Source organism: Dermacentor albipictus, chromosome 1, assembly GCF_038994185.2.
Source record: "Dermacentor albipictus isolate Rhodes 1998 colony chromosome 1, USDA_Dalb.pri_finalv2, whole genome shotgun sequence".
Taxonomy (NCBI): Eukaryota; Metazoa; Arthropoda; class Arachnida; order Ixodida; family Ixodidae; genus Dermacentor; species Dermacentor albipictus.
Window position 1 is genome coordinate 200241897 of NC_091821.1, and position 24214 is coordinate 200266110.

At 44.1% G+C, this 24214-nt stretch overlaps 1 protein-coding gene and 1 long non-coding RNA gene across 2 annotated transcripts in view; both read left to right on the top strand.

Moving 5' to 3' along the window:
• The first annotated feature begins 570 nt into the window (after window positions 1-570).
• LOC135903153 (uncharacterized) overlaps window positions 571-24214 on the top strand; it is a 101268-nt gene continuing 77624 nt past the window's right edge. The window contains exons 1-4 of the mRNA XM_070539839.1: window positions 571-684; window positions 7500-7724; window positions 9141-9496; window positions 12832-12934. Coding sequence (XP_070395940.1) covers window positions 9174-9496; window positions 12832-12934 — 426 coding nt within the window. The 5' untranslated portion in view covers window positions 571-684; window positions 7500-7724; window positions 9141-9173. The remainder of the gene's footprint in view (window positions 685-7499; window positions 7725-9140; window positions 9497-12831; window positions 12935-24214) is intronic.
• LOC135903162 (uncharacterized) lies at window positions 18652-23443 on the top strand. The gene is made up of 2 exons (XR_010564747.2): window positions 18652-18903; window positions 20643-23443. It is a non-coding gene; the product is annotated as an uncharacterized lncRNA (long non-coding RNA).

Here is a 24214-nt window from a genome sequence, read left to right on the forward strand (position 1 = left end):
ACGTACACCAAATTACGCTGTAACATCCCGGAATTGAATTTTTATTTAAAAGAGGTCGTCTGACGATGTCCCCTCTATGCCACAATTGTAAGGAAATTGAACCAATAGGCCGCTACCTTCTATCATGCCAACAATATTCAAACCAGAGAAACATATCACTCGAGGCTCCACACTGCAAAATTAGATTAGGATTAAGTATACGGTAATATTGTCATATGGGTCCTCAACACTAGGCTATAGTCACAAAGATGTTTGTTGCGCAGTGTTTGATTTTTTTTTAACTGAAACACAACCCTGCTATTTATTATAGCTTTATTCTACCTATCAGATCAGCATTTATGTTATTGAAATTGGTTTCTCCAAATCATTTATTAACAATGTATCATTTCACTCTTTGATTGTAACTTATTTTTAAATTCACCTTTCAGTTATTATGACTCCTGGTTCGCATATTAGTCTAGTTATTCCAATATATCCATTGGCTTTCTTTCTTTTACTTAGCGTTTCTCGTTTTCAAATAAGAATTTTCTTGAGCTAGCTCCCTTAGCGGGTACGAGCCACGACAGAGGGTCATCATCATCATCCTCCAGTGATGCGTGCTGATCGCCTCGGTGAACGTTTCACGTCACGTTCAACAACAGGAAGGAAGCGGTTTTCCCTACAGGCTGCTGTTCCCGTGAGTGGGTGAGAGGCCAGGTTTCTCGATACCTTAGCTAGCCTTAAGGCTCTTTTCTGTGTTTTGGGGCGTTATGTCTGTTAACTGGCCAGGAGGAGTGTCGGCAATCTGGTTTGCCAGCTTGCCGGTCCAATGCTATCACCTGGAATGTTTCACTCGGAATGGCTTACATGATATGCCCGTCGTGTTCATGCCAATTGGTGAAGGGGCCATAAAAATAAAGAATGCTAAAATGATTCAGGAACAATTGCTTACAGCTACAAGCCAATATCATAAAATTTCGGAGGTCAGATCGTTTGGCAGATGGGGAATTGTCTGCAAATCGTCAGACCTGGCTTGTGTGTCTGACTTGCTTTGATGCACAACCTTCGCATCGTTACCAGTAAACGCCTTCATCCCGGAGCAACTGGCATGTACAAACGGTATTTTTCGTGGTGTGGACCCATCTTGCTCTCCACAGAAAGTGCTCGAGGACTTCCAAGAAGTTGACGCTGGGATTGTTTCGGTGTACCGCTGCAACAGGGTGGTTGACCACACTCGAGCGCCGACAGAGTCCATAATAGCAACGTTTGCAGGAACATCGTTTCCTACAGATCTAAATTTAAGGCCTATTATCTATAGGGTAAATCATTTGGACCCATGCCCTCTCCAGTGCAAGAACTGTTGGCGTTTCCGACACAGCTGCAAAGCCTCTAATTCTGCGACGCGTTGTCGCAACTGCGGCGAAAATCATGCGTCAGAAGTCTGCTTCTAGGATTCGCCAAGCTGTTGCCTTCGCCAAGCTGTTGCCTTCGCCAAAATGCTCACGCTGCGGATTATCCACAGTGTTCAAAAAATGACCGATGAAACCAGAATACCGGAAATTATTTATAGCAACAGATCTTCCAGAGGAGGCACGATCACTGAAGCTAAGAAAATAATAATGAAAATGCAGTGTTCTTTTATATGGCTTGTTAGCCCCGGGCCGAATTAACTTTTTTTCGTTCGTAAGAACTGTTTGCCATTGGCGGGCTGCCTTCGCTAATAATATGTCTTTGTCCAACAGCATGAGGGGCTGGAGTGTGCTCTTACGAAAAGTTCCAGCGTAAGAACATTTTTGTGAATGCAGGCCGTACACTCGTATTCACGAAACTTTCGTATAAGAGCGTTTCTTCTTTCGCCGGAGTTCAGGTGCCCGCCACTTGTGATAGCAATCGGCATGATATTGCTACGCACCAGTATCATTGATGACGAAAAAGCCAGTAGTGCCTAAAATACGACAGCACTTTGAAGCGAGCGCGGGCTGTTGTCTTCACCATGGTAGTATCTTTTTGTCCAACGTTATCACCAACATTATGAGTTCCTGCCCCACTCAGCAAATAGTGACTACATCGTACCATCCTCAAACCAACGGTCTGACGGAGCGGTTGAACCGTACCCTCAGAGATATGCTGTCCATGTAAGTTTCGAAGAACCCCCATGAATGGAAGTGTTATGTCGCGTAACCAAGGGAAAGGCAGGACTATGTGTTAACAGGATGAATATTTATTAAGGTCCGACAACCCTCTAGTCTTCGCAAAGCTACAAGCTAAGCCGATCTCTCCATATGCGCCCGTAGCTAACTGTCGTTGATGATAGTAACCAGCCTAGTGGTGATAATGATCGTGCACACTTCTCTGCTCGTGTGTCCACATACGACTCTTCCCTTTCTTGAGAAGAGTCGTCTTCACAAGATAAGGTGTCGCGGCGGCCTCATACTTCGATCACTGCGGGTGGTGTAGCCAGCCTGTCCCATGTCATTCTGATCAGAAGATTTCAATTTGTCTTAGGGGACCTCTTGAAGGTGTTTTCTCGTGTGACGGACATTCTCTTTAGGTATACAGGGTGTCCCAACTAACTTTAGCCAGAGTTTAAAAATAAGCCGATGCACTCTAAGGCTACGCGACCAAATGCATGCTGCTAACTATTGTATGGAGAAAGTCACACTATGTTTTTGTATTCTGCTTAATTGCATAATTAGTCAAGATTAATTAACGTGAAATGCGAAAACACCCGTGTACTTAGATTTAGGTGCATGTTAAAGAACCCCAGGTAGTCGAAATTTCCGGAGTCCCCCACTACAGTGTGCCTTATAATCAGAAAGTGGTTTTAGCACGTAAAACCCCATAAATTTTTTTAAAGATTAATTAACCAACTTCGAAAGCAACGAAGTTAGGCAAAAAAATCCAATTAGAAAGTTGTAGAGTGCTTTGCAAAGCGTCCGATTAAACAGTTTCCTACCTCCTATCTATTAGGCATTAGTGTTTTTCCGCTTACTGCAGATGCCCGCGAAATAAAAAAAAAATACCACGTGATATGTCCGCTTACGCAGCGTGATTTCAGCGCTCCCAAACGCTCTGTAGCACACCCGTAGGCGGGTGTGCTACCACTGCGACTGCTTATCGCTATCATGCGTTTGTACAAGAAATTTTTGGGAGCGCTGAAATTACGAAGCGCAAGCGGGCAAGTCACATGGAATTTTTTTTTTTCCTGGGCATCAGAAGTAAGCGTAAAAACACTAATACCTAATAGGTAGAAAGTTAGAAACTGTTTAATCGGACGTTTTGCAAAGTGCTCTACAACTTTCTCATTGGATTTTTTTGCTGAACTTGGTTGCTTCAGAAGTTGGATAATTAATCTTGACTAATTATGCAATTAAGCAGAATACAATAAATAGTGCGACTTACTCCATACAATAGTCAGCGACATGCATTTGGTCGCGTAGTCTTAGAGTGCATCGGCATGTTTCTAAACTCTGGCTAAAGTTAGCTGGGACACCCTGTATGCACAACGTATGATCTCGTGGCATCCGCAGGCCCTATGACCATTCCTTGCAGTTGTGCTCCTCGCGTGATACAGACGATGGCTCCAGGAAGTAAGGGCTCCTTCTCACCTGCGTGCCGAGTACTGTATAGTCTCTGGCTTGTCGCTGTCTTTTTGTTTGTTTCTTCACCCATATTCTGACCTGTAGCTCTAATTTGGTTCCAATTGTTCTGGTATCATCGCAGTTGTTGTTGTTGTTCATTCGGTCGCCCACCTTCGGCAGAAGAGTATCGTTCAGTGCCAGGAGTTGCTCTGTATGCAAAGGGAACTTCAACAAGGTTGCTCGACTTCCGGAGCATGTTCTTCGCTGTTTGAATGACTCTCCTTGACTTCCTTTGCTTTGGGAGTAGTGTGGACTTGAAGTAAGATTTTTGACTCCTCGTCTCCTAAAAATTGTTCGAACTCCGTCGAGCTAAATTGAGGTCTGTTGTAAGACCGAAGCGCGCCTGGAATGCCATAGTGAGCAAACGCCTGGTTCAAAAATCCAGCTTCAACCTGATAGAACATATGAGCTGTGATAGAAGATAGGGCTCCCTGATTGTGAATCTGGCGCCCCAGACCATTGTGCCGTCAGCACATCCGGCATCTGCACACGATAAAAATAGGTACTGCAGAAGTATTAGGGCATATAAAAAGCAATTTCAGGCATATCACCCCGTGACAACTTATATAGAAAGCGCATTTTCAAGTTTTTTCTTATTACAGATTGGTACGTTATACAACCATAAAAAACTTTTCTTCTCTTCACACACCACAGATTCAGAAAGCAGTATCTTCATGTACACAAGCAAATTAACTGTCCCTCCAAATTTGTTGTTGTAATAACTTTTGCTTATTTAAACACAGAGATGAAGATGTAAAACTGTGTGGCGGGTTGGCATGTTGATCGTGCATCCTGGATGTTTATGTCACGTCGCGGTGTTTGAAACGTACTTCATGCGTTTTATCATCTTTGACGACAAAACTGTCTTGGTCAAATCAGTGTGATTTTTATCGAAAGCTGGTGGGGCAAGAATGATAATCTGGCTTCATAATTCAAGTGAATATGTTTCGTAAGGCGCCTACAATTTCATATTGAAAAGAAATCAGGCGATGTCTATGATAATGCACGAGGAATCTGTGGTGGATATAAAACGCAGTCTCATGGTTGTCAGACTAGAGCCAAATCTACTCGGAGGCGAGAAGTTTATTGAAGGCAACGGATCGGAGCGGCCGCGTCGGAGCACACGAAATTTTTAAGGAAATATGGCTATCGTCTGTGCATTCTGTCGCACGGCCAACTTCACTGATATGGCCAACACCAAGGTTAGGTTCCATTTTCCCTTACGAACAGTTCTAGCAATATAACCCACGCACGCACGCACGCACGCACGCACGCACGCACGCACGCACACACACACACACGCGCGCGCACACACACACACACACACACACACACTTCCATTTTCCCTTGCGAATAGTCCTAGCAATAAACACACACACGCACACAAACACGAAGTTGTGAACATTTGAAAGTTATCACACTATCTTGGCATAGCGAAGTAAAAATAACTGTGGAGTTGGTGCGTGAAGGAAAAGTTTGCACCACTTGCGGCAAGATGTGACATTTCATAACTAATAACCCGTTTCTTGTTCGTTCAGACGCTTGGTCACTTCAGCAATTCTATTCTTCTCGCCTCGAAATCTACTATATAGCTTTTCGGTCCAAGTTTTGCGGATATATAGTATCCTTGCAACGTCGTCAACTTCATGGCATAGGTTCACATGGTGGTAGTTAGATCAAACATTTGGGGGTCTTTATACGTGAGGAATGGTAGGAAAGGGACAGTGATAAGCAGCTTCTGTTCTGTCACTTGCTTTATACAAAATGTTAAACAATTTTTGCAAAATCAAATTAAATTCATTTGGGAGAAAAGAGCTTATTACTTGAGAAAATGAAGGCTGAACCTCCTTTCTTTTCCTTTTCTTTTTCACAGAATCCTCAGCGCCGTTACATAAGTGTAACACCGCGCAGTGATTTTCTCATGGTATATTGGCTGTTTTGGTGCAAATTCTCAAAACTTTCTAGGTTCAGTCTTTGGTTCTTTTAGACTGCAAGCTAGTCTCTCTGTAATAATATATAGTAAACGACGCCCATGCTACAAACGCTGTGAAAATGCATGCCCTCACGACGAGCTGCTCGTGATATTGAGGGTGGTGTTGCGACCCGTCTTTCGTTCTTTAGTCTTTTCTGCCTTATCAAGCTTCCCCTGAGCATAAAAGTGGTCGCTTCGCAGTTACTGAAGTGCAATTTATTAATGCAGCTTCACTGAATATACTTCTGTAGGGTTCATTTAAAATGCCCAAATAGAACTCTTGTCCATAAAGAATAAAATCTGAAGCATAATCTTCAAGATCTTGCTCTTGAAGTCCGTCAATTGGAGTATGCAGCAAGACAGCCTGCCACCGGAAGAAAACAGCATTAAGGCTTGCAGAGAAATTGAGAGTCAAAGCAAAAAAATAAGCATCTATGTAGGCTTTCCCTGATAGAATGAGATCGAAACCAAAGACAAGTTGTTGATGTGCGGAAAACAGCTAATGGAACTATTTCTCAAAATACAATTGAGTAAGGGTGAAAATGGAGCACTTTCGTACCACGACGGCGGAAACTCACATGAAAATATAGTATGGCCCGGTTGCTCTGACGCCACGAAAAGCATGCACAGCGTAGCTATTGCAGAATGTCAAGGACAGACGCAGCGGAAAAGCTCCGTGCGCTTGCTCGCAAGCTTACAGTGACCCTATGGGATTCGGCAGACTCTAAAAACCAGCACCTTTGTTCTCTAAATCCTCATCCGAATCTTCGCCTTCCACACGGCTTACCACGACGCGAGGTAACTCTCATTTGTCGCCTATGGCTCGGAGTTGCTTTTACTAATGTGTACTCCTATCTCATCGGAATGGCCACAAGTCCAGGATGTGAAGTTTGCGGGTGCAAAGAGACGACGACATCGCACCTTCTGTGTGATATCGTCTCTGCAAATGCAAAAAAAAAAACTCCTCAGCACCAAGCTCGGCAAGACTAGCAACCGCACGGAAGCCAGAATTCTTGAACCCTGGTCAGCCGACGTCGGCCCAAACTGCTTTAAAAGCGCTAGTGAGCCTTTTAAAGGAAATGGACGGGACTCATTGAAAAACTATAGAATGCGCGAACTGATGCGCTCCTCTTTATTTTCTCTTGTTTTCTTGTCTTTTTCTACCCTTGCCCCATCCCCCTGTGCAATTTAGCCAACCGGACACTTAATCTGGTTAACCTCTCCTGCCTTACACCTCTTGTTATTCCTCATTCTTTCCTTTGGCGGAATGTGACCAAAAATAATAATTTATCAGTCGTCATGCCGACGCCACCCGCGCAATAGCGTCACCCATAATTTCTCGCCTCGCACAACCACGGGGGTCCATTCTGCAACACTTTGCAGAACCTCAAATGATGCTGGATAGCCAACTAGCCGCAAAATATTTCACATAACATCAATTTGTACAGCAGCACGTGGGATCGGCATGTTGTTGTTCACATAAACAAGCCATTACATAAATTTACCTGAAGACGCTGAACAAAACATGTCTCGTTTGATCACACTGCTTCCAATGAATGTTTTTTTTTTACTTAGCAGTGGGTCATCTGCCGCTGAAAGATCGCATAGGATTGAATTGAATATGCTGCTTTGTTCCAAAGCCGATGAACGACCATAAAATGAAGACCTGCAGCAGCTACCTGTTATTAAAGATACACCAAGTGCATGCAACGGCAAAGTGACGTGCGCAAAGGGTGCGTCAGTTAACCTTGTTCTTCCAATACCTTCCACTGGTGCGTGGATACTGTTGGAAAAGTGGCGTTGCAGACCCCTACAACAATGTGTACGTATTGCCATGTCCTCGTAAGCGCATACCTTACAACCGATTCGCCAAACTGCACCCGTTTCCTGCTTGTCTTGCTGCGCAGTCAACATACATGACGTGGTACCTAAACCAGCACTACCACCGGGACAAGGTGCTGTCGTGCCTGCAGTAGTGGGAGCGGGCACGCGTTCAGTCGCCTGCCAAGACGAAGCAGACGACGTCTACGCGGAACGGTCCTCGCACAGGGGCTGCGTCCAGTGGCCCACCACAACGGCGAAGGACTACTCATCACGCTGTACTGCCAGCTGCTCCCTCGCGACAAACGAAGGTAACCATCCGGGTGAAAAATCATCCCTGTTTCATGGTTCCTTTTTGTATCTTTCTTCGGAAAGAAAACGGAAATTGTGGCCCTTAACGTCCCGAAACTGCACATTGCGCTGGGCTCCGTCGTAGAGGGTTCCAGCTTAATTTTGACCAACAGAGGTTCTTTAACGTGCGCCTAAAGCACTTTACACGAGAGCTTTCGCGTTCCGCCCCCGTATAAATGCGGCTTTTCTGGCTAGAAATCGAAAACTAGCAGTCTGGATAAACCGAAATCGAACAAGTCTCATTGCGAAGGCACACCGGCGTGCCAACCGCTACCCTCCTACCGGTAGCATAGTAGTGGTTTAAATGGCTTGTATTTGGTTGGGCACACCAGCAACAATTGCAACTAAATGAAGAACACTGATACGAGGAATAGAAGTTTTTTCAACTAATGTTTACTTCCAAGCGCGAATAGCCTAAGTGGGGACACACGCTGCAAGATTGCAAGCAATCACATACATGCCTCGGTGACATGCGTAAACATGGCATCGGTGTACGTACACTATGAAAAAAAAAATTCGGTCTGTCATTATGATTCGACGGTAGATCGGGGTTGTAGTGACCTTTACCTACTCGGCTAGGGTTGTAATAAATACGTGTGATGTATTCCCATCAACTAAAATAGACGTGATAGCCGCCACATAGGGCTGCTTGGTGACTTTGTTCTAAATTGGCGGCGGTTTTTTTCTGTTAACAAAAGCTAATCTGAGTGTTCTGTTACAAGTATTGAAACAAAGTACTTTAGGATGTCGAATCTTGCTTCTCTTGCTTGGTGTTCTTGACAACTAGTTTTTGAGACAGAAAAAGCTCTTTGAATTGTCGTGATCGCTATCATTAATTGCTGAATTATACGGCCACTGTAGGAGGAAATGGTCTTTATCCTACACCCGAATCACCCGTCCTGTATCTGCTAATTTGCAAACCTCATAGTAATGTGGCTTGTAAATTCTGCTACTATAATATTCTGCTGTGACATAATTACCAATGGTGTTTCTGTCCCATTAGCACCTTTTTGTTATGTAGCCATTTGGGATGTGAAAGGACGACCGCCGCCTATTTAAAAGGGCTTTCAGGGGAGGTATTCTGTAAGAGTCCACCTAGTGGACATGTCAATTTCTTCTGGTGTTGAAGTTCTGATTGGTTGGGCTGGTCTGCGCGTCCGCAGCAGCGAGGCGCCACAGCCAATCAGCATTTCGGAAGCAGACGAAATGGACATGTCCACTAGGTCGACTCTTACAGAATACCTCCCCTGGTGTTTCTTCTGGCCGCCATCAACACTCAAAGGAACAAGTTTGCGGCTTCCTCAGCGCTCCTCATCAATGGTTATCCCGCCTTGCACCTTACTTTAACGGGTATTCACCATGCATGGTTTGTGCAGCCGAACCTCCCGCCGCCGATTGAACCTGAGCTCATGGAGCACAGGGCGCGTGTTCGCATTGCGCCGACGCCCACCACTACCTCCCCTTCCTCTGTGCCACCTCCCCGTGCCGCAGCCGGTCTCAACAGTGCCACGGCTGCAGCTGCGGCTAGGTCGAAGTACGACCAGCTTCGACAGGCCGCAAGAAAGGTCCTGGAGGCATGGAACCGCGAGAGGCGCCTGCGCACGCAGTCCACCGTTCGAAAGATGGAGGCTCTGCGCACGCACCGCAAGCAGTCCATCGCCGTGGCAGGTGCGGACGACGCGCTCGAAGCGCAGCAATTGGCCAAGGTTCAACGAACACCCAACCCGGAAAGGTACCTTACGCAGAATCGTGCAGAATCGTGCAGAATCGTGCAAACTAAGAGGCAACCATTTAACATGAACCTACGAGCCCGATATAAAAGCTTCTGTAACACTCTTAACTGTAAAATAAAATCAGCTAGACGATTGTATTTCGAGCAAAGAATTGTACAGGCGGCTAATAACACTAAAAAGAAATGGGAGATTGTCAACTTTTTTTTAAATAGATACACACGGCTAAACCACGTATCCATAACTTTAATAGGTGGAGTAGAGCGCGATTCCCCTGCTGAAATAGCTGAGGCTTTTAGTAGTTTTTTTTTCTTTCATAACAATTCACCTTCTCCTACACATATCAACATAAGCTGTCTACCTCATTCATTCTTTTTATTTCCTACTACGCCAGAAGAAATAGCTGCTGTTATAAATAACCTAAAAGTGACAAGCGCTGGAACTGATGAAGTCCACCTTGCTAACATTAAACTAATTTCGCACGCAATTTCAGACATACTTTCATTTATTGTTAATTTATTATTCAAGACTGGTTTATTTCCTTCTGAAATGAAGCGTGGCAAAGTTATCCCAGTTTTCGAAGAAAGGCGATAGCTCATTATTGCACAACTACAAACCTATTTGCATGCTACCGTTCTTTGGGAAAATTATTGAGAAACTAATTGAAATACGGCTAACGAAATACATTTCTAAATATAATATCCTTTCTGCATGCCAGTTCGGTTTTCGACATGGGTATTCCACAGAGCCGGCACGTATTCATCTTTGTTCTTCATGTTAACGCGATAGCGTTAAGGAGCTCGTGTCGCAGAAAAGCCGGTGTCGTCGGCGTCGGGTGTCGGCGTCGGCGGCGTTGACCGTGAGCGATAAATCACGGCAGGCGCTTCATAAATAAAAAGCAACTTCCAAGATTGGCCCGGTGGGAATCGAACCAGGGTCTCCGGAGTGTGAGACGGAGACGCTACCACTCAGCCACGAGTTCGATGATTTCAAGCGGTGCAAACGCGCCTCTAGTGAATGCGGTGTTGCCTTCGAAACGAGCCGTGGAAAGTTATACTGCGGTGTATATCGGTAATTATGAACATGTAACGTACAGAAGTCACAATTACACGAGTTGCGAAGTGCGTTTCCGCTGCATTTCTTCTGCGCTTTCCGCACACGCAGAGCCATCTTGCGGCAAACACAGAAGACCCCCTCCTCTCAATGTACGGCGCTGCCCCGACAGGAGGCGCGCCGCGCGCGCATTGGGACCGCTGCCAGGCGCGTCGCGGGACTCCCTCTCCCCTGACGACGCTTCGCCGTGCTCCCGGTTTAGATTACTATCTATCTCTCTGCCCGTGCCGATCACGACGTTTGGCTGGCGTAGATCGTTTCCCCTCCGAGACACCGAGTTCTTTGGTTCGTTTCGTTCGCTCAGGCGCACGTTTCGTTGCCGCGCCGAACGCTGCGTTGCTCGACGCTCACCGCGTGATAGGTGGGCGCTAAGTCCGATGCGGGGCGCATCGTAAGTGATTGCTGTGCCGTAGCGCATTGTCTTATACCCCTTGGCGGGTCGACGGGAACGCTGTCGCGTCCCACTCTTGAAGGCGAAGCTTAAGCGTCCTCCAATTTTTTGTTCTTGTTCTTGTAAATAAACTACTAGTATTTTATTCCCCTAAAATTTTTGCTATCATAAGATAAGCTAAACCTTGTTATTATTTGTAATCAATTCTGTATTTTGCTCTGTTAACGTTTATTTCCTGTTGCTTGTACACTACCTTATTATATGCTACCGGTGCTTTGAGATGTCAACTATCATAACTGTTCTTGTACTGGAGGTACCGGCACAGTCTTTGACTATGAGACCTCCGTCTGCGTACTAAATGCCTGTAATGTGACCCAACTTCTAACAATAAATTCTGATTCTGACAGCTCCGATAGTCGTTTGAACACGGTTGCGTGTTTTAATAATGCGAGCCCTGGCGCCAATTAGTGCTAATGTGCTAATGCGCAGGCGTCGTATATTTACGTGAGATCAGAACCGTCAAACACAGCAAAGATGTTCTATCGAAGTGTAATGTTACTTGACCTTCGGCGCGTGCTCTGTATCAGAAGGAGATCGTAATGGATTCTAATGAATACAATAAACATACAAAAACATGCATATTTATGTGCTCATTTCGCTGAGAGAGAAGGATTGAAAGCCAGGAACTGTAACTAGACCTTATCCAGTTTGCTACAATACAGGTTGGGAAGCTGAAGGGTGAAGTGAAAAGGAGAGAGAAGGCAAGAGTTAATATCAGTCACGCGTATTATACAAGGCCTAACGTGACTACAGCCGGACACTCAAGTCTGCGTCTATTAGCTTCTGTGTGGCTCTTTGGACTGAAGAGCTGTGAGGCCAGGCTCCCAGGACTTCGGTGAAACGCCGATCATCCGATCTGCTTAAGGTGCACTGGAGATCCTGGCGCTGCTCGTCAGAGTGGGAACAGTGGGATATTAGATAATCGATAGTCTCTTCACACTCGTTTTTGTAGCTACCACACATGGGTACGTGTCATATGTAAGTTTGCTGCTTCAATATCATGGGTGAGTCAGTAATTACAATGCGATAGCTGCATAAATTGGCGAAGGCTACTCGAATACACTGCAACGAATGTTTGGAGGCAAACAATGGAAAAAGTTATTTTAGCAACATAGCAGCTATACTGGCATCTGCATATAAAGTTGTGTAAACAGCAAGAGCAGCGGAGTAACAGGCACAGTTCAACAATATTCACACAAATCCGCAGATTCAAGCACGCATGCATAAATAAAATAAGTCTTATATCCGTGGTAAATAACTGAACATGGGCACAGTAAAAAAATCATTTGCAGCTATTTGCAAGAAGCAGCATTAAATGGAACCTGTGTGTTTATAGTAGTTTTGTTTTAGATTATACAGGCAGAAGATAATGCCGCTTCTGCCGAAATATTTCGTCCAGTCGTGCACAGATAAATATTTCCGAATTTTTGACCGAATGCCCCCTAGATGACAATTTTTCTACACGCGAGATGGCCGCTTGAGGCGAAACATGACGCTACTATCTATACAATGTTTTTTTTTTCTAGGAATGTGCTACTTTTGTAGTCTCAAATGTAGCAAACAATCTTTGAAACTTGCAATTGCTCTAGCGAGATTACGCGACTGAACAATAAGGCTCGAGATTTCGTTCTTCAAAAGTAGAACAATGCGCTCTTCATAAAATGTAATATGCTTGATCATTTCTCTCGGATATCTTATTGTTGATATTGCTGTTTTGCTGAAGCGTTAACATAATGCTTGTGATATTTGCGTTGTTGTTGTTGTTTTTTCAAGGGTGAAGTTTTGTCAGGAACTGGCTATGAGGAAACAATGTGACCGTCTGCAAGCCGAGAAGAAGAAGCAAGAACAGGCGAACCTAGAAAAACTCCAAGTACAGGCAAGTGGGCCGAGTTAGACTTGTTTATGCAGCAGTTCATTTTGTATATGTTCATTTGCCGTTTGTAGTTCTCTGCTTATACCACCAAAGATCACCATGGGCTGCCATTATCGACCACTTCGCGAAGTGCATCGTCAGGCCCCTGCACGTGAAGAGGTTGTCTTTATGTTACAAATATATCTTGTCTTGAATTTGGGAGCTGGAGCGAAAGGCAGATACTAATTGTTTCTGTAGAGTCATTTCTAGAAGGACAAAGGTATTGTAAATGCAACAGAAATAAAACTGCAGATTACTACTTTAGGGTGTAACTGGCTTTGAATGCACGCTGAGTTAGATACACGCAGGTAAAATGCAGAACAGAATAAACACGTAAGCAAACCATTGGAACATGGAATGTGGAAGCAAACTGTTGTTTTATACCATTGATTCATATATATATATATATATATATATATATATATATATATATATAGAGAGAGAGAGAGAGAGAGAGAGAGAGAGGGGGAGAGAGAAAGAGAGAGAGAGAGAGAAAGAGAGAGAGAAAATATTTTTGGGAACATTCCTCGCACCTTCGAGCTTCACGCAAATGCGGCAATATCGTCTCGGTTCCGTATTGAATAGCTAAACTGCGCCTGTACATTTAGCACGCGAAAACTACGCCTCTAGCAGCTCAACGAAGAGATAACTAGCTTGGTCAGGCCATTGCCCCATGTACCTTTGGCATTGTCACTGCAGGTTAGGCAAAGGGGTGAATACGAGACCGTAGTGTAGCGTGTACTAGACTTAAAACATGCTCCTCTTCATTTTTTGTCAGCTGTAGGAGAGCAGTGGCTACTACAAATACATACACACACTTCCTATTACTACCTTATCTCCAGCCGGTGTTATCTACAGTGATGTGAACACCAGCTGAACACTGTAGAACACAGCGTAGCTATTGCGGAATGCTGCACAGAATTACCAGTATCTCTAATCACGTGCTCATTTGCACTTGGTAAAGACAGCAAACTATTTTCTCTCTACATGGACAAGAGAGCAAGCTCTCTTCTGCATGCGGCCAATATAAGCAATGCATCTGACGATACTTTCAAAGCAAGTTTTTTTTGGGGGGGGGGAGGATTGGGGGATCATTCTGAATGACATTAAATGTTGTCCGCGACGTGAGCCACATGCCGATATTATCGCATGCACTGAGCAACAAACAATCGAGATGCAGCACGCCACTTTCCATCAGAAATATTAAGACATAATGTAGCGGGCGAAATTTTTTTGTACCTATATGTTCTCATTGACTTTTCGTTCCCAAACGTAAGAAAAAAGTTAAAAATGAAAATCCATGGATAATGCATCAAGTAATCCATGCCAGACGGCATCAGAAATGGAAAGGAAAAGCCTGTTAAAAAAAAACTTAGCCCAGGGGGGAGGAGTGCCATCCATATTACAAAAGTTACTGCAAACAAGGAAAATAATTTTTCGAGAAAATCAGAAATGCAAGAGAAACATTAATCTTCTGAGTCCACCATGCTTCAAGTGAAGAACAAACTGCGAACTATAGAGAAGAAACTGCAATTCATAGGTAAAGTGGACGACAGGTTTCAGAAACTTGCGTGTGCTATTGCTAGGAGTAATGGTGAAGTGGGTGCTTTTTGTAGGCGAATGGATCATTTGGATAACCGCTCATGACAGAGTAACGTCATTGTTAGAGACATAACGGAACAGCCTTGGAAATGATGATGAGTTATTGAGAAAAAGAATGATTACATTTTTGGCACCATTTTAAAGTAAAACTGAAGTCTATAGAAAGGATACATAGGCTGGGAAGAACGTTTCATGGTGAAGATCACTCTCTAATTCTTAGAGTTTCAGACTGCCGAGACAAAGACAAAATATTAAATAACTGATGTAAGATACAGAGCACTCACTTCAGCATCAGAAAAGATTATTCTTGAAGAGTTACTGAGATACGGATGAATTTGGGGAATTCAAGTGCTGAAGAAAGAAAGAAGGGGGCAAAAGTAAGACTGATTTTTGATAAGCTAATTATAAACAACGTTCTGTATAACTGAAATGACAATTACAAAGAGAGGTTATGTGCAACACCTCTGCTGATCCTGATCGGGGATTACTTAATGATCCCGATACTATAGATTTCAAGATCATCGACATAAACGCTAGAAGCGTATTGAACAAAGTTTGTAGCATAGAAAGTATATTTTGTAACATAATTCTGATATTTTGAGAATCACCGAGACATGGTTGCACAACGATGCACATGAAGTCGAAATTGCGCCACCAGGCTATATATCAGTAAGGAAAGACCGCAACGGGAGAGGTCAGGGAGTAGCACTTAGGATTAAAAGCAACATGAAATTTCATGTGCTGCCAGATGCTGGTAATATTAAAGCAATCTGGGTAATGTCTAAGCTAAATAATAATCCAGTGTGAAGTAATCCAATTAAAGCGAAAGCATATTTAGCGCCAGCAAACAAGGACGGAAGGGAGACGACACCACAATGCGCTAACTTCAACAACTTGATTTTCAGGAAATACACCTATATAACCCATGCACAGTGGCGCCACCTCATCCAAATCTTAACCATCCAAAAAAAGCCGTCTCCTTATCTAACAAGTCGACCGAAGGGGCACTAACACACGTATCACTAATAATAATATATGGGGTTTTACGTGCCAAAACCACTTTCTGATTCTGACTATTCCGCCAGATAGCCTGAGCCTCAATAATCTCTCGCACGTCTTTATCTTTGTGCTTCGCAAGAACCCGGCAGGATCCATACACCGGCGCACAGCCGCATTCCTGACAGTGAGTTGACAGATGACCGTATTGCTTATTTTTCACGTTTAGGCTATGTTACACTCTTAAAACGGTTGCACGCTTTGGGGTGCACATTTGTCCCACAACAATAATCGTCATCTGCCTTGCTTGCGTTTCCTTTCTTGAAAACTAGGTGTTCGCTACTTTCCTGTCGAGAATGCTGCGTCACACTGATAACGCGCATGCCGTTCGTGACTGGGAAGTACCGGGCTCGCAGCGTTAAAGAAAGGAAACGCGGGCAAGACAGATGACGATTATCGTTGTGGGACGAGATAAGCCCCAAAGGGTGTAAATTTTTCTAAGAGTGTACCGTAATCGGTCATTAAGACATCTCCCTTTCTGTCCGATGTATTTTTTCCCACAGGACAGCGGAAGCTGATATACAACAGCTTCTACGCAACCCACTGGTGCTTTTCGATGATTCGTAGAGCATCCGGCAGCTGGCTTACGGTACGGGTACATTAATCGACATATTTTTGCCAGCTTTTCTGGTGCTGAAAATATCACTTTTTTTCCACCCAGCTAGCCATTTTATTAAGATTATGTGCCGTTCTATGCAGGTAGGGCACTACCGCTACCTTCCTTCTGCGTTCCGTCCGTTGATTTGCCGCGTCCCGAATCGTGCTATCTGACCTGCACCTTTTTAGCAGCCCCTCTCCGACCGAAACTTCCACTGATTCTGGAAACCCTGCTGCTGATAGCCTTCCCGACTGATCCATAAGACTCGTATAGATCTTATGGTGGCAAGACTTCTTTAAAGCATTTCCAAAGCATAAGTTGGCAATGCTCCTCTTGACGAGCGTCGAGTGGGCTGACCGATACGATAACAGGGGCTTATTAGCTCTAGGTTTGTATTCCCAACACGTGTGCCGTTCCATGAACTCGAGCTGAGTATCTAGGAAACGTAGCACGTTATCGGTGGGCTCTTCAATCGTTAGAGTAAGTTGGCTAAGGCCTGCAGAAAAAACTTCGTAAAGCTTGCCTACTGTAAAACGTGCGTCTGGTTCAAAAAGTACGAGATAGTCGTCAACGTATCTGACAACTTTAACCACCCTGTGCTCCGACAAGGTACGGGACAGGTTTTTGTTATAGTGAGCAAGAAAAATGTCACTTAGTATGGGCGCCAAACATGAACCGATGCAAACCCCTTGATTTTGAATGAATATGTCGTCATTCCATGCTGCATATGTATAGTGAAGGTAGCAACTAAGCATACCCGTACAAAAATGAGTGTTGATTAACCATTGATATATTGTTGGGGAATTGTTGAAACAACGGACTTCAACAAATTTTCAAGGGCAATTGAGTTCACTCAACCCTTGCACAACAATATTACCGTTGAGTGTTCTCAATAAACAATTTATTGGGTAATTTGTGTTGATTTTTCTAGTTGTTCTTTTGTTGTGTAGCAGTTGAGTCCAGTATAGAATAATTAGAAATCGCATATGAAGACATTCCAAACATGTTTTGCGATGCGTTCCAACCTCATTCCTGTCACTTTGCGGCAGGTAGGTTCTTCTTTCGCCTCGCTTTCATTAATAGAAAATTATATGTGACCGATGGGGTGGAATTGAACGTCGGCCGTCGAGCCCGGTACTCTAACCAATAGGCCACGAGCGCGCGCATACTCCTCTCATTCGAAAGCCAGTAAGCTCTGAAATGCTTGGCGTGTGCGCCGCGTGCCACTTCCTGGTGCTGTCGCTACAGCTGGCGCTTTGAAGCGCCTATCTCCGGGACCGCCCCACTTTCGTAGCCACTTTCGCTACGTAAAAACTGCAACGTTAGTCTAGATTCATGACCGCCCAAGTTCATAACGATTTATTTCTTCGCCGGTGTGCAAATGCCATCGTCGTTTTAACATACACTAGATGACATAACCATTGGTACGATCCGAAATGAGCACGTTTCGGGGAGCATAATATTGCGAAATTCACTTGCAAACACGGTGACTACGCGCATGTGGAGTTCCCCAAAAGTAGACACGGCGGCAGTGCGGCCGGCGATAAGACAGGTGCCGACAGGCGACGACGCTACCTTCGAGCATCGGACGCACTGTGGGAACCGTAGGATGCAAGCGCGCACACGCTACAGACATACACGGGTGAGGTCTTCGAATTTCCTGCGACGTACCCTCTGTCCGTAAAGCAAATATAGTTTTTTGTCCAATGTCCGTGGTACTAGAGATCAAAGAATGAACGCGCTTTGAGATCGCAGCGCACAGCCGCTATAACCATTGACTTCAAAGAGCTTCAGATTCAGCCACAGCCGCAACAGTATCACAGCTAATCGCTGTATCTGCGGCTGCTCCCGTTTCTCGCCTTCCAAGAAGCACGCGATTTATTTGAGCCTCGCCGAACTGTCGTCTTCTCATGACCTAAGCCTGCAGGTCTCGTACGTTCAGCTAAAAACACCAAAGGGAAATGAAAGAAATACAGGTAACGGACTCTTATTGTAGCTTACTTGTCACCTTGCCATCTGCAAAGATGCTGCAAACTATTTTAAAAGTTTTATTTTTGTAAAAATAGCAAAACTAGTAGTAATTCTTATTTCTAGGTGGCGCGACAAACGTTAAGGTAGCGTTCGGGTGTGTATGTGTGCGCGCAAACGGGCGCAACCGAGCTTCGGTTTGCGCACACTTTTGCAACAGTAGATATGGTTACCGCTAGTTTCGTAGTCGCATTTTTTGGTCGTAGTATTTATTGTTTACGCTCTAAATTAGGTAGTTCTTAAAAATTTACGAAGGTTAGTTGATGAAAAATTATTGCTAATCAGTTAGTGGTTCTTAAGTGCCGGTATATTGTGTTTAAAAGGTTTTTATAACTGAATACGATAGTGAAACCATGTGAAGCTGTGAACGGCTTTCGGACTCAGTTATTTGGTTGCAGTTGTGCGGTGGTTCACGCCTCGTGCTTCTTGATGAAAGTATTTTCTTTTCGGACATCATGACGCACATTTTAGTGAAATGCTTTAACGACGATAAGTGGGACGTTTATCCGGTGAAGTGGTTGGCTCACCCAACAACTAGTCTTCTACTGATGTGCGAGCCTGACGGTTTTGATGAGTTGCGCGGCAGAGGCCATGATGCCTGTTGGAGACAAGGCACCCGAAACAGTCGCAGCCGCACTTCTGAAGATAGGTAAGTAATCTCGTTTTCTTGGGCACGTAGCCTTCTTTTCTATTTTGACATTGACGTGCGTGACATGTTAAGCACACCATTCACTTTCTTGAAGCAAACCGCATGCCTCGGAGCAAATGCGCGCGATACTAACTCTCGCTGCCGCCGTCACTTCGTTTGAAGCAATGGTAGGCGAAGAGGCAGCGGCGCCCCATGTGCGTAAAATTGCATTGCTTCATTTGTTCCTGTCTAATAACGTTTCCTTCATTTGTATGAGAGAACACATTTGGAACATAAGGATCGGCTTCTCTGCGCAGTGATAATTTTCTACAGTGGTCATGGGGGCTCACGTATGCCGTCTAAGCGCTTGTTATCGCGTTCCGATACGTGAGAGGCGCGCTGCCTTTCAAGGTATTTAGGCAGGCACTACGAGTTTAGGAGAACCGCGACAAATAATCGTGCAGCAGGTGTACAGCTGTGCTACGCTTGTACCACACTCGTACCGGAAGGTAGTGTTGCACTTCACGCTTAGGCATTTCGTAACTATGGCGGCCTCCGTGGCAATTTGGGGCTCGAGGTCATGGATACGATCCCTTCAGCGGCCGCATTCCAAAGGAGCGGAATGCAAAAACGCTCATGCATTGTGCATTGTATGCACGTAAAAATTTCCAGGAAGTCAAAATTAATACGGAGTCCCCAACTACGACGTGCCTCATAATCATATCGTTGGTTTGGCACGTGGAACATCAGAATTATTTTTTTTCCGTAGTGGCTCATCGTACACCATACGGTTAGTGTGATCACCTTTTGTGCCGTAGCGGTTAAGCGCGCCTCGATTTAGGTTGCGGCTAATGATGCGGCGCACCGCGAAATATATTTCACCTCTCTGGGATTTGCGGAGAACGGCCAACCGATTAGTCACAGCTTCCGCGCGGTGACTGTACAGGGATACACAGCGCAAATGAACAGAGGTGTGGTGACGTGGTCAAAGAACACTGCCGCCGACGGGCTCACCTTATCGTCTATCACCGCCAAAACTACCGCAGTAAGCATCTTTATCTAGCGCGGCGGGTTGCCGTTGAAGGCGTACTGTACAATTTTAATAAGCGATAACCGAAACATGGCACCGTTCTCTGCTGCCTCTTTGAGTTGGACCGATCCGAATGTGCGTTGTTTCCAGAAGCGAAAGGAGCGCCAATCGGCGCGTTGTCGCCTCGAGCTAAGCGTCGCACTCGAGCACCGTTTGCGCAGTGAAGAATGACGCGTGCATGAAGCTAGCTCACCGCGCGGACGCTACCGCGCAAAACGCGCAAGGGCGTGTACGCGACGTTCTGCACACAAATCGCGCGGGATGATCGGAGCCACGCCGGAGTGGCTAGCTTCAAAGAAGCGGTACATGTTCTCACTCGTACAGGCACGCTCGCATCGCTCTCGGCGTATGTTTAGGTCATTCCTTCTACTGGACTTCTGCCCAAAGATTCGATATCTGTTTGGTATGGGCTATGCACTGTCGCGTGGTCTTTGGTTCTGCGAGAGAGCCGGGAATATTTTCCCCACTGTGAAACATCGCTGTGCGTGTTTTAGCTAACATTTACCGTAGCAACCCATTCCTTCCTTTTCTCGACGGCACTCGTAAAGAGTCGCAAATTTTTACTTGCCAGTATAGTGTGTAGTTCTATTTCGTGCGTAGTTATGTGCAGTGAGTGGGCAAATTCTGAATCCGCGCAATCTCATTTTCTGTCCACATTCCCTTCTCACAGGTTACGTATGCAGTAAATTCCCAGATGCTAAAGTGTTCTACGCCAAAAGCACCTTGGCGTCGTGCAAGAGACACCCGTTGATATGTGACTGACTCACTAGCAAGCTCGCATCTCTGTTGCCACTCTCCATCAAGTGGGATTTTCAACTATTTTTTGTGTTGCTCTGTGGTGTACTAGCTGTCGCATGGACGCTGTGAAGGCTTACTTTCGATTTGCTCTGGCGTTTAGTAGTAAAGGATGGGCTACCTTTTGAGGGGAGGCATTTGCTTTTGTTTGTGAGAATGTTTACCAGCCTAACCAAGTGATACGTGGGTACTGTAAACAGCAGCACGAACAGTGGCGGACGACGATATAGGTAGGAGCACACACGAGCGCAAGCTCTACTAAAAGTTTGCTTTTGATGACAAAGGGATTAAACACACTGGTCAACTTGGCAAAGGTAAAAATCCGTGCATGCGTGGCAGAAACAGCCACGTGCGACAAGAAAAAAATATGAAGCCATGTCATGTAGAATAAGCCTGCGTGAAAAACGAGAACTATCGTTCAAATCTATTGAAAAAGCGAAAGATTTGTCGGATAAGTGATACTACCCAACGGGAAATACTCTTTTGAGAACAACTTTTTCCCACTAAGGGCAACAGATAACTTGGTTATGCAATTGTTTCGTTTGTGATCAATAAATATTGCTTCTCGAACTCCTCTGGTGTTGCGGTATAGAGCAGAAAGAACAGAACACAAGAGGACTGATGGAAGCATTATTTACTGATCACGAAGAAATATTCACAAGCAAGATTTCTGTGACCCTTAGTGGGAAAGAGTTGCTACAGTACTTCTCGTTAATATCACTTACAGGAGAAACCTTTCAGTTTTCATGTTTTTGTTTGTTTTCGACGCACATGTTTATTCTACAGGACGTATTTCGGTCCTTTTTTGTTGTTCCGGGCTTTGTATGCTGCGCATCCATGGCTTTTTCTTTGTGAAGTTGGCCAGTGTGTTTAAAATCTTCGTCTTCACGAATAAACTTCTACTTGAGTCAGCGTTCATGTGTGTTCCTGTCTTAATTCATCCTTCTCGTCTCGGTTTGGGTGGTTGTGAAATATAAATGTACACCGAATTGGCGAAGTGTCCATAGAATTGATACATGAAGTTATTTGCGCTGTTTATTTCAGGAAGAACGCTATAGGGTCTTATCTTCTCTTTGTTTTTCACACTGAGTACATTTTTCTCGTTCAATTTCAAGGAGTCCCCTGAGGAAGCCAATAAGAGTGATGGTAACTTTCTTTGTGTATAAGATTTATGAATTTCATCCATTCAAGGCATGACATGGCACATGCCTGATTGTAGGTTGCAAGCATTCGTAGTAAGATCTACTTTTCGGTTCTCATGACGCTTCGTTGTACTGCGCTGCATTCTCCAGGCACATGAACCTTTTTATGCTCTAAGTGCATGCGTTCTTTTTCTACATGTTGGAGCGAAAATTGTAAACTTAAATATGCATATATATCATTTTCCTTGTTATCTTTTTCAACATATGTGCTGTAGCTCCCTCTGTCTTTCAGTTACTGCTTTGACCCAATTTTTATGCAACCTTTATGTATTTTATGCAGCGAAATTCTGGTGCTATTTTAATAACACTTTATCTGCGAAATTGAGGTAATTTGTGTTTCGTATATGCATTTATTGGCGTTTTTCACTGTCAGCAATCTGGCTGTCGAGTTATTGGAACCTTTCCTCATACTTTATGACTATTTCTGGGGTGCTTGATACTGAAAGTGCAGGTGACCATTTATTTGGCTGTTTGGAATTGTGTTAGCCATGTGTTACTACCAATTTTCTGTGCTAAATAATTATTTTTTCTCTTATTGTTCAAGGTATTAGCCTTTCCTTATCTCTTTATTGACTGAGGTAGCACTTAGTTGCTGTTTATGGGAAAAAAGGCCCCAAAAAGTGCTTTAATTAGCTTTGTGCAAGTCCAGAAAGATTACCTGAAAATGAGCTCACTAAATTGAGGAAATGCCACTAACGAACTCTTCTGTACCCCAAATTGACATAATCATATGGTGTACTGTTTGTTCTTGACTTGTGCCAGGGAGATAAGCTGCTTTCATTACACAAAAGCTTTAGAAGTTTATTTCTGAAGAAAGCAATCCTGGCTTGTCAGAAACACGATTCAGGTGTTCATCATGCCTGACTACTTTCTAAATGATGTCTCGTCAAATAAAAGCTAAGTTGAGTGATGTTATCTTATAAAATAATTGGGCAACATGAATATGCATATATCTCGAAGACAAAGCTCAGGCAAGTCTACTTTGGTACTTCATTAAATTTTAATCGTGGTGGAAGACGTGTGCTAAAGGTTGTATATATTTACGTGAAGTCATTTGTTTCAAGTTGGTTATTTTGCCTTCTCACAGTCAGCCGTAGCTCTTGCTGTGATGTGTTAGTGTGCGCAACATTTTAATGTAACATATTCAGATGTCTTTTGTGTATTCACATGCAAGCAGCTCCAAGTGTTCATGTGTTCTAAGTTGGTTGTTACAAGGGTATGCTTAAGCCCTGCCTTTTGAGTCGCTTTGCCTTCTAGTCATATACTTAAGGCGAAAGTGAAGACCACAATGATCGTTTTGATTGGATTCATATGTATAGGTTTTTTCAGATGTATTTACACTGCTAGAGTGCTGTAGGTATTAGCCTGTGTCTCCAAGTTCGATGTAGTGGTGCCTGTACTGTAATGTACTGTAATGTACTGTAATGTTTCACGTGCACGCATCTTTAGTGTAAATAAAGGTACTTCTAGTTGATCAGTCTCTCCTTTGATTTTGTTTGTGTTTGGGAAATTTACGAGCAGGCACCGGGGCATGCAAGTGTGAACAGTGAAGCAATTTCAATATATGAATAAAAACACACTAGCCCAACGAAACGTCAATCATATTTCAATACCGACTTCTGAAATTTCAATGGCATCTTAACTGTGCCACAATATGCTTTTCCATGCTGTGGCAATAATAACTCAACAGCAGGTCAACAGAACTACCACAACGTTACTTCAACGCAGAATCAATGGTAACTCAACAACCATTCAACAAAACAAACACAACGGGCCGTCTAAGCACAATGGACTTTCAATGGTAACTTCACAATTCTTCAACGTTGAGGTACCCAATGGTGTTTCAATTCGATTTCAGTGGCCAATATTCAAGAGTGCTCAACACTCAACCCAACAATTCTCCAACATACTCTCAATATTTCCTCAATAAAAAACTCAACATTGACCAACAATATTTCAATGCCTTCTCAATAATTTTTTTTGTACGGGTATCTAAAAAGCCCTGAACGGACAAACCGGCTGAATTTTGGAACGAAACCACGCCGTACTCGTCTATGCACTCTTCTACGCAAGTTACTAGTTTCTTTTGAGACAAGGAATAGTACAAGCTCTTTATGTCAAAGGAGCAAGCTGATAAGCTTTTGTCAGAATTTTCTTTCAGGAAATCGACGATTTCTGCAGAGCTCCTAAAAAATGGCTCGTCAATGTTAAGAATTCTGAGCTTTTCTTGCAAGAAAAGAGCGCA